Source organism: Cajanus cajan, chromosome 10 (genome assembly GCF_000230855.2).
Source record: "Cajanus cajan strain Asha chromosome 10, NIPB_CcT2T_4, whole genome shotgun sequence".
Lineage (NCBI taxonomy): Eukaryota > Viridiplantae > Streptophyta > Magnoliopsida > Fabales > Fabaceae > Cajanus > Cajanus cajan.
Genome location: NC_138526.1, coordinates 6,262,131 through 6,280,617, shown reverse-complemented (window position 1 = coordinate 6,280,617; position 18,487 = coordinate 6,262,131). Strand labels below are relative to the sequence as shown.

Genomic DNA, 18,487 nt, shown 5'->3' with positions numbered 1-18,487 from the left:
GTTTGTGCATCTTTGTTACAGTCTTGGGCATGGCATCGCATGGCATATATTGTGCCTATCTTTGTTACAGTCTTGGCCACAAAGTTGGATCAGTGTAAGTAGGCCAATAATCTTCATGTCGAAGCTTTCCAAACTGTCTTTCGTATACCTTTGCAACTTGTTGTAAGGTATATATGGGAGATATGTAGCTTTGAAAGTCGTGATATGCATATAAGTATGAAGCAAGTACATGTGAGCAAGGGATATGAACTTTCTGGAACTTGCCACAATCACACCACAATTCATCAAGCCTTACTGCAAATCTCCCAACTGGTCGAACTTCTCTGGAATGTTGCGTTTCTTCCACTAGAAATCTACTGCTTGATCTGTCAAAGGTGATAACTCTATGAGTATTTGCCTTAGATTGTGCATCTCGAATAATTTTATTTGCAATTTCCGAGTAGACATGTCCATCATTAATCATTGCATCCACTTCCCTACCTCTTTGAACGAAAAACTTGTTGTAACGAGTGTATATGGCCATTATCATGGAACAAATTGGCAAATTTCGTGTTTTCTTCAATACGGAATTAATTGACTCAGCTAGGTTTGTTGTCATGTGTCCCCAACATCGTCCATTGTCCCATGCCAGTGTCCATTTTTCCTAGGAATGTTGTCTAACCATTGAGCTGCTTCAACATTAGTATCTCTTATTATGTTGTAATATTAAAAGAATCTAGGTTCAGTCATCCTGTAGGCTGCAAAATAAAAAATTATTAAATAATGAAAAGTAATAATCAAATGGTTTAAAAAAAGTAATGATAAAATTACCCATATTGACGAAATCCTTCTTCAGTGCTGCATTTTTGAATCGTCGCATGAAATTTTTTGCAATATGTCGAATACAATAGACATGGACAAAATTGTTTTCCATCCAGCCACTTCCATTTCTTGAGTATGCACTTCGAATAGCCTCATGACGATCAGAAATAAGGCACAACCCATCTTGCGGTGTTACATACCGCCTTAAGTTCTTAAGAAAGAAAAAATCATGCATCGCTAGTTTCACCTTCAACAATAGCAAATGCAATAGGAATTATGTTGTTGCGACCATCTTGCGCAACTGCGACCAATAGCATACCTTTGTATCTCCCGTATAAAAAGGTACCATCCACTTGTACAATTGGTTTGCAGAAGGCAAAACCATCAATGCATGGTTTAAAGGTCCAAAATAATCTTTTGAATATAACACTCCCCTCGTCCAATAAGCCACCTTGGTAAGCTGGTTGCGTATTTAATTTCCAAATAAAACATGGAACATACATTTGCATTGTTTGCAACATACCTGGTAACTTGTTGTACGACTCCTCCCAGTTTCCAAAGATATTCTCAATGGCATGTTGCTTGGCCAACCATCCCTTTCTGTAACTAATTGTATAACCCATGGTGGACTTGATGTGGGCTATGATGGTTGAAATGGATGTCGATGGATCAACCTCAATAATTTCACCAATGCTTTGAGCAATCATTTGTGATCCCAATTTATTATGATCTTGGGAGATAAGTGGGGAAACACATGTGTGGGGGCCCTCAAGGATCATGATTTCCCAATGTTGTTCCCTGGTGCGCAATATACCACGACATCTCCAGGCACAGTCGTGGTGAACGCATTCCATAAGAAGCCTACTAGTGCTTGAGTGTTTAACCTTGTAAGTGCAATGGTTGACAATGTGAAATCTATTTATAGCGTCCTGCATTTGTTCTTTTTGTTTGGAAGCGTTGGCCAACAAATAGTGTTCCAGGTGGATACACAACCATATCACGCTCCAACAAATGGCTATACTCAGTGTCATGTTGGATTTCATTGGGAAACTCTAAAAAGTGTGGAGGTGGGTTGTATATGGCTACTGGTTCTAGTGGTGGATTATTTGGAACTGGGAGGGTTTCTTCATCATCATCTTAATGTGCAAAGAGGAATTCGTCTTCGTCCTCTGATGGAGGAGGCCCATGGGCTAAGGGCCCAACTACTAGAGCAATGGCAAGAAGGATGCATGAAGAGTGGGCCCAAGCCCAAGAAAGGCTCATCACTTTATTTTGTTGGGCTTTAGCCCAAGCCCATTAGATTAGGGTTAGAATAGGATTGGGCCTTAGTGCCTTGTATTTCTTTTGGGCCTTGTATTTTCAGCCTTGTAGTATAGGATTTTCATTAGAGGTCATGTGAATTTAGAGTTAATTAGGTTAAATGTTAATCTACATTAGCATGTAATTAGAAGCACATTTGGTGTGCATTTCGGCCATGTGCAACACATGCACATGGTGTGATCCGAAATGCAACTCAAATGGCCTCCTAATTACATGCCAAATGAGAGCACATGGAGTGGGTGGCCGGTTGGCACCAAAATTTGAATTTAGAATTCAAATTTTGGCGCCTAGAGTTAAGTTAACCATACCATGGTTTTACTTAACTCTAGGTGAACCCAACTTAAACCCTTAACCTAATTTCTACTATAAATTCCTTTATGGCCGGATTGTGTAAACACTTTTGGATGATATATTGATGAGATTTCTTTCCATAGAAATTGCCTATCCGAAAGTCACCCTCCCTAACTCTACCCTACTTGAGATCCTCTCCTTGTAGAGCTAGGAAATTCTTCCTTCTTCCGGACTTAGCTAGACGCAAGCTAGAGTCACATTGGTGCTTCTTGGAGCTTCCATTCCTTGTCAATTTTCCAAGGAACCGAGGAGCATTGAGGGAATTCTTGAGGATTTCCAAGTGGAACCTCATCAAGTGGTATCAAGAGCTTCGGTCTTCAAGAGATAAGTTCATCTTCTTGAATTTTGATCCGTGGTTCCAAATTGTTCTTGTGTTCATCTTGAGTTCATCTTGTTCAATTTTTGAGTTCATGTCACTATTGAGTTGATTCCTTCCTAGATCTAGTTTTTGTTTCAAAATTTGATGGATCTAGTTTGTATTGCTTGAATGATTCATATGCGCCTATGTTATATGCTTTCATGAATCATGCTAATTTCTTCTTGTGTTTAATTAGGAATTTTCTGCCTATTAGCCTTTGATTTTGTTTGAGTCTTCTTTGCATCTTATTCGGTCAATTAAATGCTTGAGTCTTTTATTTTTAAATCCATGTCTAGTAGGTTTGTGTAGTTCTTATATGTTCATCTATCTTAGCTATGCTTGTTGATCCTTGTTAATTTTTTATTTGCATCTTGAAACAATTTTCTGGATTTGGCCGAGATCCATTTCTTTTCTTTGGTATAAGCTCATGAATTTTGTTTCATTTTTGAGTTCATAAATTACTACTAGATCATTAGTAGTTTTCTTAGAATTTTAGGCTTCCAAAATTTTTTGAAAATGTCTTACACAAAAATTTTAATTCTGTGAGGTTTGATTTTGTTTCATTGGTGTGTGCTGGAAAATTGTGTTTGGATTGCAATTTGAATTTGAAAATTGGAGCCAAAACCGTGCATGTGCTACATAAACCAACCAAGCATCAAAAGCATGTCACATGTTCATTACATTTTGACCTAATTTGTGTGGCATTTGAATTTCAATTTGAATCCGGTTTTGGTGCTTCATTTAAGGTGTGACCGAGAATTTGTGAGGTTCTTTTAAAGAAAAAGGCAACTCCTAAGATTTAAAAAAAAAAGAAGAAAAGAAAGTTCAAAATCAAAAGTGAATTTAAAAAAAAAATATGCTAAACCTAATTTGAAAAGCAAAAGCCAAATTAAGGAGTTTAATTTCTCAATTTGTTCTTCTCGGTTTCTACTTGTTTTGGATTCATTAAAAGAAATTTTCAGCTCACCTATTTTTGAGTGTTTGGTTTTGTGCATCTACTCTAGAACCTTTCTTAGGTTTGTTCTTCCTTGACCTAGTTTAATCTTGTCTTTTGTCATCTATATTCACTTCTTCTACTCTAATCTTCTTTCCTATAACTCTTCCATACTTGTGTTGTTTGTATTCATCATGGAACTCAAATGTGACCTATGCTTGACCTAGTTTATCTCCTTAGAAGCTAGTTCTACAAGGGTCATCAAAAGAGGACTAAGAAAAGGAGGAGGAAAGGGAAAAGGAGGCTTTCGGATTTGGCTATCAAACACCAAACACTTGTGGCTGGAAATTTGAAGTGGCTGGACTAGCCTTTCCGTGGAGAATTCTTGGAGATTCAATTGAAGATTGTATTTGAATTTTAAAAAAAATGTATAAGCATTAGTGACGGATTTTTAGTGACCGATTTTACCTTACTAATTTGAATTTTTTGTTGCAAAATTTGGTCACTAATCCATCACTAATTCTTTGTGGCTGTTTTTAATACTTCATTTCAGCCACTTGTTCTTTGTTGTTAGTACTTTGTATTTGGCCTTTACAAGGAGTGTCTTGGGAGTGTCTTTGGTACACAACCATCTCTCCTTAAGTTTACAATTTTCGTTAGTACTTGGTGGGAGTGGTCCTTGATTGATCTTTGATATCTCTCAAGCTCTCACCTTAGGACACGTTTAGGTAGTTTAATTTTTTGTTGCTTAATCCTTGTTTTACTTGCTTTCATACGTCTAGCTTATCATAGTTCACAAAAACATCAAAAAAATCATTTTCATTGAAAAGAATTTGGTAGAGATTAACTACAAAGGGGATTAGTAATTTTTACTTGAAGAGGCTTGGTTTTTAAGTGGCTCTTAGTAGCTCACCTCCCTCCAAAGTTCAATTTGTATACATAATCCTCCTAGTACTTAGTCTTAACCTTGCATAAAAACAATTGATTTTCAAAAATCATTTCTCAAAAAGCCACTTTCTCCTATAATGGAAGAGTTTTCTACTCCTCAAAGTGATAGTAATTCAAGTGATTACAATGACTTGTCAAAAGTAACACATGAATTAAGATCACTTAAGCTTTGGAAGAAGCAAGAAGCCAAGCAAAAACTTAAAGAAAAACTTGAAAGAGAGGCTCAACTTGCTACTTTAGAGGAAGAGATTCGAATATTAAAGGAGAAAGAAGAAAAATTACACCACAAGCACCGAAGTAGACATAGCTCCCACCATAGTTCAACTCTAGGAGAGTCAATGAATGATGATAGTCTTGCTTTAGGAGATCATTATCAACCACCTCCTAGAAGAGTGCATAGGACCCCCAAGCCAAGGGAATCTAGGGTAGATCTCCCTTATTTTCATGGAAAAGATGATGTTGAGGGGTACCTAGATTGGGAAATGAAGGTGGAACAAATTTTCACTTGTCATCAAGTGCATGAAGAAAGAAAAGTCTCCTTAGCCACCCTAAGCTTTCAAGGTCACGCCATGTATTGGTGGACTTCTTTAGTGAGAGATAGGCGTCTCCATAATGACCCTCCAATTCAATATTGGAATGAATTAAGGAGTGCCTTGAGGAGGAGACATATTCCCTCTTACTATACTAGGGAGCTTATCAATAAGCTCCAAAGACTCCATAAAAAAATATGACTGTGGAAGAGTATAGACAAACGATGGAGTTATACTTAATGAGGGCTGGCATTAGGGAAGAAGAAAACATTACCATTGCTCGGTTTTTAAGTGGATTAACTTTTGAAATAAGAGATAAAGTGGAGCTTCTCCCTTATAGGGATTTAAATGATTTGGTTCAACTTTGCATCAAGGTTGAACAGCAAAATTTGAGAAAAGGATTTAAAAGCTCATACTCATCATCTTATTCTAAGGTTGACTACAAGAGGGAAGACAAGAAAAATGATTTTGAAAAGAAAAACACTTTTCCCTCCAAAAACCTAGACAAGGGCAAAGAAAAGGCAAAAGAGAAAAACACAAACACTTCACACACTAGCACTAAGACTAGTGACATAAAATGCTTTAAGTGTCTTGGGAGAGGCCATATTGCTTCTCAATGCCCTACTAAGAAGGTTATGATTTTAAGGGGCCAAGACATTTATAGTAGCCAAGATGAAGCTACTACTTCTTCATCTTCAAGTGAGGATGAAGAAGAAGCAAGTGAAGGAGAAACATGTGAGGTCACTTATCCTTATAATGGGGAACTTCTTATGATGAGAAGGGTCCTCAACAACCAACCTAGTGATACACAATCCCAAAGAGAGAACATCTTTCATACAAGATGTAACATTTCAAACAAGGCTTGTTCTCTCATAGTGGATAGTGGGTCTTGGTGCAATTGTTGTAGCACTAGGATGGTTGAAAAGTTGGGTTTGACTACCACACCCCACCCAAAACCTTATCAACTTCATTGGCTTAATGATGATGGGGATATGGTGGTCAACCAACAAGTGGAAGTAGAGTTTTCTATAGGGAACTATCAAGATAAAGTTAAATGTGATGTAGTTCCTATGGAGGCTTGTCATATTTTATTAGGTAGGCCATGGCAATTTGATAAACAAACTCATCATGATGGCCTAACTAATAAAATAACTTTCACACATAAGGGTAAAAAGTTTGTGCTTCATCCTTTATCACCTTCACAAGTGATAGAAGATCAAGTACAAATGAAGGCCAAACGTGAGCAAGAAAAAGGAAAACCAAAAAAAGTTGAAAAAAAAAAAACTTCTAAAAATTGATGAAAAAGAGGATTCTAGAGAGATTAATGTTCCCTCTCTAGAGATAGTTCAAGAGGAGAGTTTTCCATCAAAACCTTTACACAAAACTTCTCTCTTTCTTGAATCATCATCTCATATCCTCATGTGTAGAGGAACATTAACTTGCACTGCCACATCTTCTTTGGAAACTACTCTACCTCTTGAGGTGAAAAATCTTTTAGATGACTTTGATGATATATTTCCCAAAGAAGGTCCAGTTGGACTTCCACCTTTTAGGGGAATAGAGCATCAAATAGATCTTGTGCCTGGGGCTAGTCTTCCCAATAGACCAGCTTATAGGACTAATCCACAAGAAACCAAAGAGATAGAGAAGCAAGTCCAAGAGTTGTTGGAGAAGGGCTGGATTCAAAAGAGTCTAAGTCCTTGTGCTGTACCTGTCATTTTGGTGCCGAAAAAAGATGGAAAATGGAGGATGTGTTATGACTGTAGAGCCATCAACAACATCACCATAAAATATAGGCACCCAATTCCTAGGCTTGATGACATGCTTGATGAATTGCATGGGTCATCCATATTTTCCAAGGTAGATCTTAAGAGTGGATATCACCAAATTAGAATCAAAGAAGGTGATGAGTGGAAAACCGCTTTTAAGACTAAGTTTGGATTATATGAATGGTTAGTAATGCCTTTTGGGCTTACTAATGCACCTAGCACATTCATGAGGTTGATGAATCATGCCCTTAGGGATTGCATTGGTAAGTTTGTAGTTGTTTATTTTGATGATATTTTAATCTATAGCCAAAATCTAAGTGATCATGTGGATCACCTAAGACAAGTATTTCTTGTTCTTAGAGACAATCACTTGTTTGCCAATGTAGACAAGTGCACTTTTTGTGTAGATAATGTTATTTTTTTAGGTTTTGTGGTGAGTAAAAATGGGGTTCATGTGGACCCCGAGAAAATCAAAGCCATCCAAGAATGGCCTATTCCTACTAATGTAAGTGAAGTTAGGAGCTTCCATGGATTGGCAAGCTTTTATAGGAGATTTGTTCCTAACTTCTCTACCTTAGCTTCACCTCTCAATGAGTTGGTGAAGAAGGATGTGGTCTTTGAATGGAAGGAAAAACATAACTTAGCTTTCCAAGATCTAAAGCATAAGCTCACTCAAGCACCTGTTCTAGCTCTGCCTGATTTTTCTAAAACTTTTGAGCTAGAATGTGATGCTTCAGGACTTGGCATAGGAGCTGTGTTGTTACAAGGTGGCCACCCAATAGCTTATTTCAGTGAAAAACTTCATGGGGCTACCTTGAACTACCCTACCTATGACAAGGAGTTATATGCTTTAGTTCGTGCCCTTCAAGCTTGGGAACATTATCTTGTGACCAAGGAATTTGTCATACATAATGATCACGAATCACTTAAATATTTGAAGGGACAACATAAATTAAATAAAAGGCATGCAAAATGGGTTGAGTATTTAGAACAGTTCCCTTATGTCATCAAATACAAAAAGGGCTCTACCAACGTAGTAGCTGATGCTTTGTCAAGAAGACATGTTTTATTGAACACCCTAGGTTCTCAAATATTAGGGTTTGATGACATCAAGGAGTTGTATGAGAAAGACCTTGATTTTGCTAACTTTTATTCTTTATGTATTCAAAAACCTTACCAAGGTTACTATATTTCTGAGGGGTTTCTTTTTAAGGAAAACAAGCTTTGTATACCCCAAGGATCTATTAGAAAACTTTTGGTTAGGGAGAGCCATGAGGGTGGGCTCATGGGGCATTTTGGAATTGAGAAGACTCTTTCACTTTTGAGAGAGAAATTCTTTTGGCCTCATATGAAGAGAGATGTCCAAAGGTTTTGTAGTAGTTGCATTGCTTGTTTACAAGCAAAGTCTACCACTAAACCTCATGGGCTATACACACCCTTGCCTATATCCTCTTCTCCTTGGGTAGACATTTCCATGGATTTTATCCTTGGTTTGCCACGAACCCAAAGAGGAAAGGATTCCATATTTGTGGTTGTGGACCGTTTTAGCAAAATGGCACACTTTATTCCATGCCACAAAGTGGATGATGCAAGTAACATTGCTAAGTTATTCTTTCAAGAGATTGTGAGACTCCATGGGTTACCCAAAACTATAGTCTCTGATAGAGATGTTAAGTTCTTAAGCCATTTTTGGAAAACTCTTTGGGCAAGGCTTGGAACTAAACTGCTATTTTCTACCACATGTCATCCCCAAACTGATGGGCAAACTGAGGTAGTAAATAGGTCTCTAGGGACTATGTTGAGGGCAATCCTCAAAGGCAATAAGAAGTCCTGGGATGACTATCTTCCTCATGTGGAGTTTGCCTACAATAGGGTGGTTCACAAGACCACTAACATGTCTCCATTTGAGATTGTTTATGGCTTTAATCCTCTTACTCCATTGGATTTATTACCTCTTCCGGATGTTGCTTCCTTTATTCATAAAGAAGGCACATCTAGGGCTGAGTTTGTCAAGAAATTACATGAGAGGGTTAGAGATCATATTCAATCCCAAACAGAAAAATACCAAAAATACAATAATAAGGGTAGGAAGGAAGTTATCTTCAAGGAAGGTGATTGGGTTTGGCTACACCTTAGGAAGGATAGGTTTCCTTCCAAAAGAAAGTCAAAGCTTAGTCCTAGAGGAGATGGACCCTTCCAAATCCTTAGGAAAATCAATAACAATGCCTATGTTCTAGATCTCCCTTCTGAGTATGGTGTTAGTTCTAGTTTCAATGTTTCTGATCTTTCTTTGTTTACAGGACTAGCTACCCAAGAGGCGGACACTCTGGATTTGAGGTCAAATCCTCTTCAAGAGGGAGGGGATGATGGAGGAGGCCCATGGGCTAAGGGCCCAACTACTAGAGCAATGGCAAGAAGGATGCATGAAGAGTGGGCCCAAGCCCAAGAAAGGCCCATCACTTTATTTTGTTGGGCTTTAGCCCAAGCCCATTAGATTAGGGTTAGAATAGGATTGGGCCTTAGTGCCTTGTATTTCTTTTGGGCCTTGTATTTTCGGCCTTGTAGTATAGGATTTTCATTAGAGGTCATGTGAATTTAGAGTTAATTAGGTTACATGTTAATCTACATTAGCATGTAATTAGAAGCACATTTGGTGTGCATTTCGGCCACGTGCAACACATGCACATGGTGTGATCCGAAATGCAACTCAAATGGCCTCCTAATTACATGCCAAATGAGAGCACATGGAGTGGGTGGCCGGTTGGCACCAAAATTTGAATTTAGAATTCAAATTTTGGCGCCTAGAGTTAAGTTAACCATACCATGGTTTTACTTAACTCTAGGTGAACCCAACTTAAACCCTTAACCTAATTTCTACTATAAATTCCTTTATGGCCGGATTGTGTAAACACTTTTGGATGATATATTGATGAGATTTCTTTCCATAGAAATTGCCTATCCGAAAGTCACCCTCCCTAACTCTACCCTACTTGAGATCCTCTCCTTGTAGAGCTAGGAAATTCTTCCTTCTTCCGGACTTAGCTAGACGCAAGCTAGAGTCACATTGGTGCTTCTTGGAGCTTCCATTCCTTGTCAATTTTCCAAGGAACCGAGGAGCATTGAGGGAATTCTTGAGGATTTCCAAGTGGAACCTCATCATCCTCGCTAAAAACACATTTTCTGTTGGGAGACCAACAACAAGATGATCTTCAATGTTGGTTTGAACATTGGGTTGAGACGCAGAAGGTGTAGCTTGGTCAAATGGCTAAAAATGTATTTGGTTAAGGTCCATGATTGGACCAGTTAAAAGTTGTGTGTATGACTCAATGTCGTAGTTGGAGGGGATATCATAAGAAGGGCCAGATGGGTTAGTGTTCTGGTAACTTTGATAAATTTCGTAAGGTGAAGTTGAAGGTGAAACTTGTGGTGCATGTGATTCAATTGTAGTAAAGGTAGCATATAATTCAATACCTGATTGAAGTTCATTAGAATCGTGAACATTGAAAAGTGGCTCAACGTCTTCATCATCAGTTAACTCAACACAGGTATAGTTACTAACCCCTGGGCCAAGTCTAATAGGGTACCAAAATTGTATGCTAGCCACCCTCTCAGAATCTTATCGATGTACTTTGTGTGGATGACTCTTTGTAGCCTTTCTAGAGTAATTCCTCTCTTGATACGAACTAATTTTGCAGATGGAGAGGAGAAGGTGATTCCTTCATTCGGACATTGGTTAATGGAACCATCTGAATGAACAATAACGTAGATTGAAGAAGCCATTTTATGAAAGGTTTAAAGGAAATGAACGTGATTTTAAGAAAGTGATTTAGAAGGGGTACATGGAAGGAATAAAGGAGTCAAGGTAAGCTGAAACCGTGTGGAGAGAATGAAGGGTAAAGGGCCTATTTATAAGAAAAGCAGCGGATTCACTGTTTTCCCAGAACGGGCCGTTCAAAAACCAGAATGGCCCATTCCAAACAGCTGTTTTATGCCTAAAAACGTATCTTGGAACGGGTCTTTTCAAAGCCGTTCCAAATTAAAAAAAAAAAAGTGTTTAAATTCCTATTCTGGAACAGGCCGTTCTTGTTTTGGAACGGCCTGTTCCAGCTTAAAAAAAATAACTAAAATCCTACTTTTAAATGGGCCGTTTTAGAAGTCAACTTATGCGTAAAAGCTTAACTCTAGAATGGCCCGTTCTTAGCCCGTTTTTATTTTAAAAAAAAGACTCTGTGTTTAAGTAGAACGGTCCGTTCTGCTTCCGGAACGGGCTGTTCCACTTCCAACATTCGTCCAAAATGGGTCACAAACCCGGAAAAAAATTAAAACAACTCAGAATTCAGTTTTTTGAGAACCGAATTCTGATAAAAAAAAATTATTAAGGCTCAGAATTTAGTTCCCGGAGAACCGAATTCTGAACGTGAACAGTGTTTAGTGTTACTTCTGTAAATAAAGTTGCACAGATATTATTTTTATAATTTTTTTAAAAAAATATTATTTACGTAAAAAATTCGACTAAGATCGCACACAAAACACGACTGTCAGACAAAAAATGGATTTTTTCAAAATTAATTATTTATGAAGGAGAGATTGCTTTGAAAAATATTTTCCCTTTAAGATGGTGAACACCGAAAAAAATGTAATGTTGACATTAGTTTTTCATGTCAAGTGTATTTTTATTTCCTATTTTTTAACTTAAAAATACACTTGGTATTCCAGAAGGGAAAATATATTAAAAAACCACAATCTGATTCAATTTCGAAATAAAATCAAACGTTAATCAATTATTAAGTAAATTTGGCCTTATCTATGAAATAGACTAGGAGAAAAATACTTTCATTATGTATGATTAAGGGGAATATCCACGTAGATTAATCGTTACTTTCAACAAAAAATATTAAGAGTTTAATATGTATGTACATTTTACACCGATAATAAATAAAAATTATTATAAAAGATAGTTTATTCTAATCCCAGTATAATTGTGATTTTTTCTGTAAAAATAACAAGCTTGATAAATACATTAAATGAGAACAAAGCTTTTTTTTTTTTTTTTTGTACATAAATATAAGAACAAAACACATATAAAAACAATTCTATAAAACTTTTAGTGAATAAATAATTCTTATTCTACCAAGATTTTTTAATAAATAAACAATTTGTATACAAATGCATGTATTTTGTCCTAAATATTATTAGAAAGATATGCTAATCTTAAGAACAAGGTTTAATAGGTTAAAAGTGGACAGTTTTTATTAAAAAATGTATTTATAATTTTATCCACATAATTTTATTATAATTAGTTTTCTATTAAAAAAAATCAGTTGTTGATTCTTTAACTAGTAGACTATTAATTTGTTAATGAATATACAATTATTACTCAATAATTTATTAGTGCAGTCCTTGTACTCTAAATCAATTCCATCCAAATGAAACCAACGGAAGTGTCAAAGGCACATAGTCCAACCAACAAGCAAACAAACAACAGAAAAACAAAACATAGAATAGCTGTCCGATGAAGCTTCTGACTCTTAAAGCACTTCCATAGTTCCATCCATTTTCAAAACACACATCATGATCCTCCTATATAACACTTCATCATCCACCACAACCATGAATAAACACAACCAATTCCTCGTACCACCATGACAAAACGTGAACCAACACTGCTTTTACTACTACAACTACTTTTCCTCTTGTCATGCTCATGCCTAACACACTCAACCACCATCATCAACGTGTGGCCCAAACCAAGAAACCTCACGTGGACCCCACCATACCAAGCCACCCTCATAGCCTCCACATTCACCATCACCACCACAACGCCCCACCACAACAAACACCTCTCCGCCGCCGTCACCCGCATCCAAAACCTCGTAAAAACCGAACACCACCACCCACTTGTCCCCCCTGGGGTCAACATCTCCACAAACCTTCCACCACTAGAATCCCTCACCCTCACTATTGTCGATCCCGATGCAGGACTCGTCCATGATGTGGACGAATCCTACACACTATCCATCCTCCCTTCCTTGGCCACTCTCACTGCAAATACAACTTGGGGCGCCATGCGAGGCCTGGAGACATTCTCCCAACTCGCATGGGGCCGCCCCACGTGCATTGCAGTGGGAGTGCACGTGTGGGATTCTCCCATCTATGCCCACCGTGGAATCATGGTGGACACTTCAAGGAACTACTACCCTTTGAAGGACTTGTTGAGGACAGTGGAAGCCATGAGCATGAACAAGCTCAACGTGTTCCACTGGCATGTTACGGACTCGCACTCTTTTCCCTTGGTGCTTCCTTCTGAGCCTACCTTGGCTGAAAAGGGTGCTTATGCGTCTCACATGGTGTACTCACCAGAGGATGTGAAAACAATAGTGGAGTTTGGTCTTGATCGTGGGGTTCGTGTGTTGCCTGAGATTGACTCACCTGGTTAGTTCAATTCCCTTTACTTTTGGAGTTTGTTAGGAAGTTTTTTTTTTTTTTTTTTGGATTTGTTTTTGTTTTGTTATTTGGGGTCACGAGCTGCATTAGAACGATTTCACTTTCAGCTTGAACAACAGTTCTGAATTAATAGATTAATTGAAATGTGTTTGATTACTATGCTTTTTTTTTTTGTGTGTGTATTTGTCACTTCAAGGAATTAACTAGTTGTGTGGAGTGTAAATATTATTGCTGAATTAATTAAATAATTAATTGATCACAATTGTTGGAGATCTCAAATATGTCCAATTTAGTGTATATAAGTGAACATTTTGTTTAATTTTCATAAATTCTTACTTCGTAGATTTTATTTATTTTTCATCAGAACCTAGTTCCAGTCATTTCCAGCTGAACATTTTGGTTGTGAGGTTTAGGTGTTAATTTTGTTTTTCAAACGAGACAGACAGAGTTAGAACTGGTGTATAACTATACAAATACCAGAATGAACAAGAGTTTTGAAAAATGTGTTTATACATTCATAAAAAAAAATTTCTATCGGTGGCAGTTTTTGAAAGGGTTATTTTACTTAGACTTGCAGAGTAACAGATAATATATTAGAGGGGATATGTGTATCTCATGAAAAGCAAGAATCACACTAACTATTTCTTATTCCATGATGTTGCTTTTGGTGTCTTTTAAGATATTCGTCTTTTAAATGTAGGAATCTGTTTTTAAGTATGTATATTTTTTTGTTTCCCAGTCAGAGTGCCAGCCAATTATTAGTTAAGGGACTTACAATTGCCACCTAGTAATCAAAATGTGCATTATCTCCAATTTTTAAACATTACTCGAGTTTGATACCAAAATTTTTTGTTGAAAATATCTCAAACATCAATTGGCTCTGAATTCCTTTGGAATTGCTTGATCCAGTGATCGAGTTCGAGCTAGGTCACTCTGCCTGCACTTTAGCATACCACTCCATCCCCATAGCAAATCATACACCTCCCTAGTAACCAAAAAGATATTTTTGGTAAAGTTTAGGTCTTCATTCTGATCGACAATGCAATTTTTTTATACTAGATTCTAGCGAATCTGAGATGTTATCCTGGATTTTAGATCTCTGAAACAAAGATTGGAACCTTACTTTTATGCTGCATGAAGGGAACCTTTGTGTTGTTTTTATAGCTGATTGGGGGGCCTCCTTCTATTATGATCCTTAGTGTACTGATATAGTAGGAACTTCGTCTGTTTGGAGTCAGTGTCTTGTTTTCTATTCCTTCTATACCAAACTAAGAAAGACTTCAACTCACCTTTGCCTATTTTCGTTTATATTAAGCATTACAAAATGATGGCTCTAGGGATGGTGATTACAATAAGGTGTATATTGGCAAAACATAAGGTTTTATGGCTGCAGCTAACCATAGAATATTATGTTCTCTGTCAACGTGATGTTTCTATTGGTGATTAAAATAATGGAAGTCTATATTGATAAAGCAAAAAAGGATCATTAACTGCACCTTACCATGAGAATGTTCTTTTAAGTTGGAACTTCACACACAAAGAAACAGAAAACTAATTTTTATAATTAGGAGATATGCTAGGAACACATTAAATGTTACACTTTCAAACAAGCTCTTTTTGATTGGTTGAAATATATCGAAAATTACAAAATTCTTGGGTTTGCTCCTGCTTTTGTAAATTTTAATAAGAAAGAGTGTATTAAAAGAAGTGTGTAAAAAAGTGATTTGCTAGTATTTCTTATGTAATCATAAGGACAATAAACAAAATTAATTAGGCACTTGTATGTATCAAGTTACAAACATTGTTTTTGCAATGATATTACATTTTGATTGAAAACCAACCTTTCTTTTCGTCTTTCAATAATTCAGCTTCACAAGTTCTTATAATTATGATGATCACTGATTGGTATGAAACTATGAACCACATATTGACAGGGCACACAGGATCTTGGGCATTAGCCTACCCTGACATTGTAACTTGTGCCAACATGTTCTGGTGGCCAGCTGAGGGTGATTTGCTTGCTGCAGAACCAGGAACAGGTCATTTGAACCCTCTAAACCCCAAGACTTACCAAGTCCTAAAGAATGTCATACGTGACACAACCACATTGTTCCCAGAACAATTCTACCACTCAGGTGCTGATGAGGTTATACCAGGTTGCTGGAAAACCGATCCCACAATTCAGAAGTATCTATCAGACGGTGGCACTCTAAGCCAACTTCTTGAGAAGTTCATCAACAACACCCTCCCTTTCATTTTGTCCCTCAACCGCACCGTTGTCTATTGGGAAGACGTTTTGCTAGATGACACAGTCCATGTGCCATCCACAATGCTCCCCAAGGAGCATGTGATTCTGCAAACATGGAACAATGGGCACAACAACACCAAGAAGTTAGTTTCTTCTGGATACAGAACCATTGTGTCTTCATCACAATTCTATTACTTGGATTGTGGGCATGGTGACTTTGTGGGGAATAATAGCATCTATGATGACCAAAATGGGAATGTGAAAGATGATGGTGGATCTTGGTGTGGACCCTTTAAGACATGGCAAACGATATATGACTATGATATAGCATATGGGTTGAGTGAGGAAGAAGCAAAGTTGGTTTTGGGTGGGGAGGTAGCACTGTGGTCAGAACAAGCTGATTCAACTGTTTTGGATGCAAGGATTTGGCCTAGAAGTTGTGCATTGGCTGAGGCACTGTGGTCAGGGAATAGGGATGAGAAGGGTAGGAAGAGATATGCTGAGGCCACTGATAGATTGAATGAATGGAGAAGTAGAATGGTAAGTAGAGGAATAGGGGCTGAACCTATTCAGCCACTTTGGTGTGTTAGGAATCCTGGTATGTGTAACACAGTTCAGTGAGTGTACTAGCATTCTTACTTTGTTATGAAAAAGGAAGAAAAGAAGAAAAAAATTCTCTTAATTTTAATTGGGTCGTTAGTCTATACTCTTTAGTGTCCAACTGGTGTATAGCAGTGTAGGCCTCCTGAAAGCCTATTGTTTTATGATGAATGATTGTAATGTCAAAGAATATTAAATTTATACATTTCTTGATTTCAATTGGTGTTGTTACTTGTAAGTTGTTGTCTATATATGACTAAAATTTTGCCAAATGCTGCCTTAAGCAGGTTATTGATAGAATAACATTATCATCGATGTTTTTGTTGGGGTCTTTGGTGCTTTCTGTTTGAGTTTGTATTTGGTATAGCAAGGAGGGAAAATTGGATCAGCATTAGTGATGAATTTTACTTTCATTTTAACTTTTGTGACTCACTTCTTTTTTGACTGATTAGCCACTGACCAGTGAAGAAACTTCAATACATATATTCATTCATAAGGAAAGATAAATTACATCCTGTCAAAACTTTTGAAGCAAATTTGTTTGAGCCGAGCAAGAATAACAGCATAAGATGAGATTAAGGTTTACAATAAAGAAACTAACTAGACTGATAGAATATGTAGCTAAATTTTTTAACTGAATTAGTATAATACGATTTGTTATGTAGTTAATCAAAAAACTTATGTCAAAAACAAATAATTGTAAAAGTAGTCAAATTAGCCTTTACTGTTTAGGTTTCTCTCCGGATACACAGAAGCAGTTCATTACAAAAGATAACATCATTAACATGGGATGACAATGTAAGAATGATATTGCAGCATTATAGAAGAGTCCTTTCTCTTTCTTCTTTTCTTTTTAGTTACCAAAATTTTGAAAGATTGGACTTATGCCCTCTTCCTAAAATCTTATCTAAAGAGTTTATAGCCCATCTAGTTAAAGAGTTCACACTCATAGTCACAATTTCAGCCTCAACGCAGATTCGAGTGTTTACATAACATTGCACATTTTTCCACACGGGTTTAGCCTGGCCCAAACTTAACGTGTTTGTACTGTTTTTTTCTTCCAGAATATTTGCACAAAAATTAATCTCATTAGCTGTGACCACCACTTGCCCAAAGAGTTTTCAAGTCACTGTGGTAACACAACAATTCAAAGCAAAATCGTATATTTTTCTATAAGACTAATGGATGTATCCAAAAGCATCAACCTCATGGATTAAAGGCGGAACATAAAACATTTAGTAAATTTTAAAGGGGTAGATAACTGTCCCTTAAACAAAGATATCAGTATGTGTGAAAAAAAACATTTTTGGAAAGAGAGATAATTTTTTTAAATAAATTTTAATATCTCAAAATATTAGTCCTTAACTTTCATCTGGATATTTTAAAAAATAAAATGGAACATAAACTACTGGCATATATGTTTTCAAATTATTAGGCTTATGGGAGTAATAGATGTACCACAAAATTGGGTGACTCTAGCTCACTTGACCATAAAAAATCCTATGAAAACAATGACAAAAAATATAGATAAGTTTTATTATATATTGACTCTCCACTAGTTCATCTTGACCGTCAAAGTATTTCAAGTTTTCAACAAAAGACTTCATCTTAGTAGATTTCACCTAGTATATATTAAATTTTAATGATTTAATTATTAAATTAAAAAAATTTATTAAATAAATTAAATTTATAAATTTTAAAAGTTATAATTTATATAATGAAATATTAAATATTTTTAAATTTCAAAAACATTTATAAACTTAATCTATTTGATATAAAGTTTTATTTTAATGATTGAATTGTTGAAATTTAATATATATTGTAAGGATAACACACTTATCTTAATATATTTACTTATTTGTTAAAAAATAATGAAAACTATAAAATCATAATAAAAAAATCATTAAATAGGGTGTGAGACTTACTAAAATTTATGTTTTTTTAATAAATTTTAACTAATTAGAAAGAATGTATTTAAAAGAGTGTGTGACATTTCTAATACGGTAAGTCATAAATTTGAAAAACTCTACTAAAATTTACTTTTAGGAGACATTTGATAGAGGAGTAATTTTTTCATACATGGGAAACATGATTTTTGATAATTACAAATCTCGTAATTATGATTCTTGAGAATAGCTAAAATTCATTTAATTATTCATAAAGATTCTTAGAAATATTAATATA

General features: G+C 36.2%; 2 protein-coding genes across 2 annotated transcripts; one reads left to right on the top strand and one right to left on the bottom strand.

Annotated features, from left to right (window-relative positions):
- Positions 1-1,028: 1,028 nt before the first annotated feature.
- Positions 1,029-1,736, bottom strand: LOC145952287 (uncharacterized). Its single transcript, XM_083064626.1, has one exon. The coding sequence runs from the start codon at positions 1,734-1,736 to the stop codon at positions 1,029-1,031; it is 708 nt and encodes a 235-aa protein (XP_082920752.1).
- A 10,708-nt stretch (positions 1,737-12,444) lies between these two features.
- On the top strand, positions 12,445-16,522 carry LOC109790975 (beta-hexosaminidase 2). The gene is made up of 2 exons (XM_020350226.3): positions 12,445-13,443; positions 15,390-16,522. Exons 1-2 carry the CDS (start codon positions 12,654-12,656, stop codon positions 16,322-16,324), a joined length of 1,725 nt encoding a protein of 574 aa, XP_020205815.2. The 5' UTR covers positions 12,445-12,653; the 3' UTR covers positions 16,325-16,522.
- Positions 16,523-18,487: the final 1,965 nt, after the last annotated feature.

Excerpts from the sequence above, each read along its gene's own strand:
- LOC145952287 (XM_083064626.1), bottom strand. The coding sequence starts at position 1,736 with ATGCAGGACGCTATAAATAGATTTCACATTGTCAACCATTGCACTTAC.
- LOC109790975 (XM_020350226.3), top strand. The coding sequence starts at position 12,654 with ATGACAAAACGTGAACCAACACTGCTTTTACTACTACAACTACTTTTC. Across the intron at positions 13,444-15,389 it reads GCCTGAGATTGACTCACCTG|GGCACACAGGATCTTGGGCA; the intron begins GTTAGTTCAATT and ends ACATATTGACAG.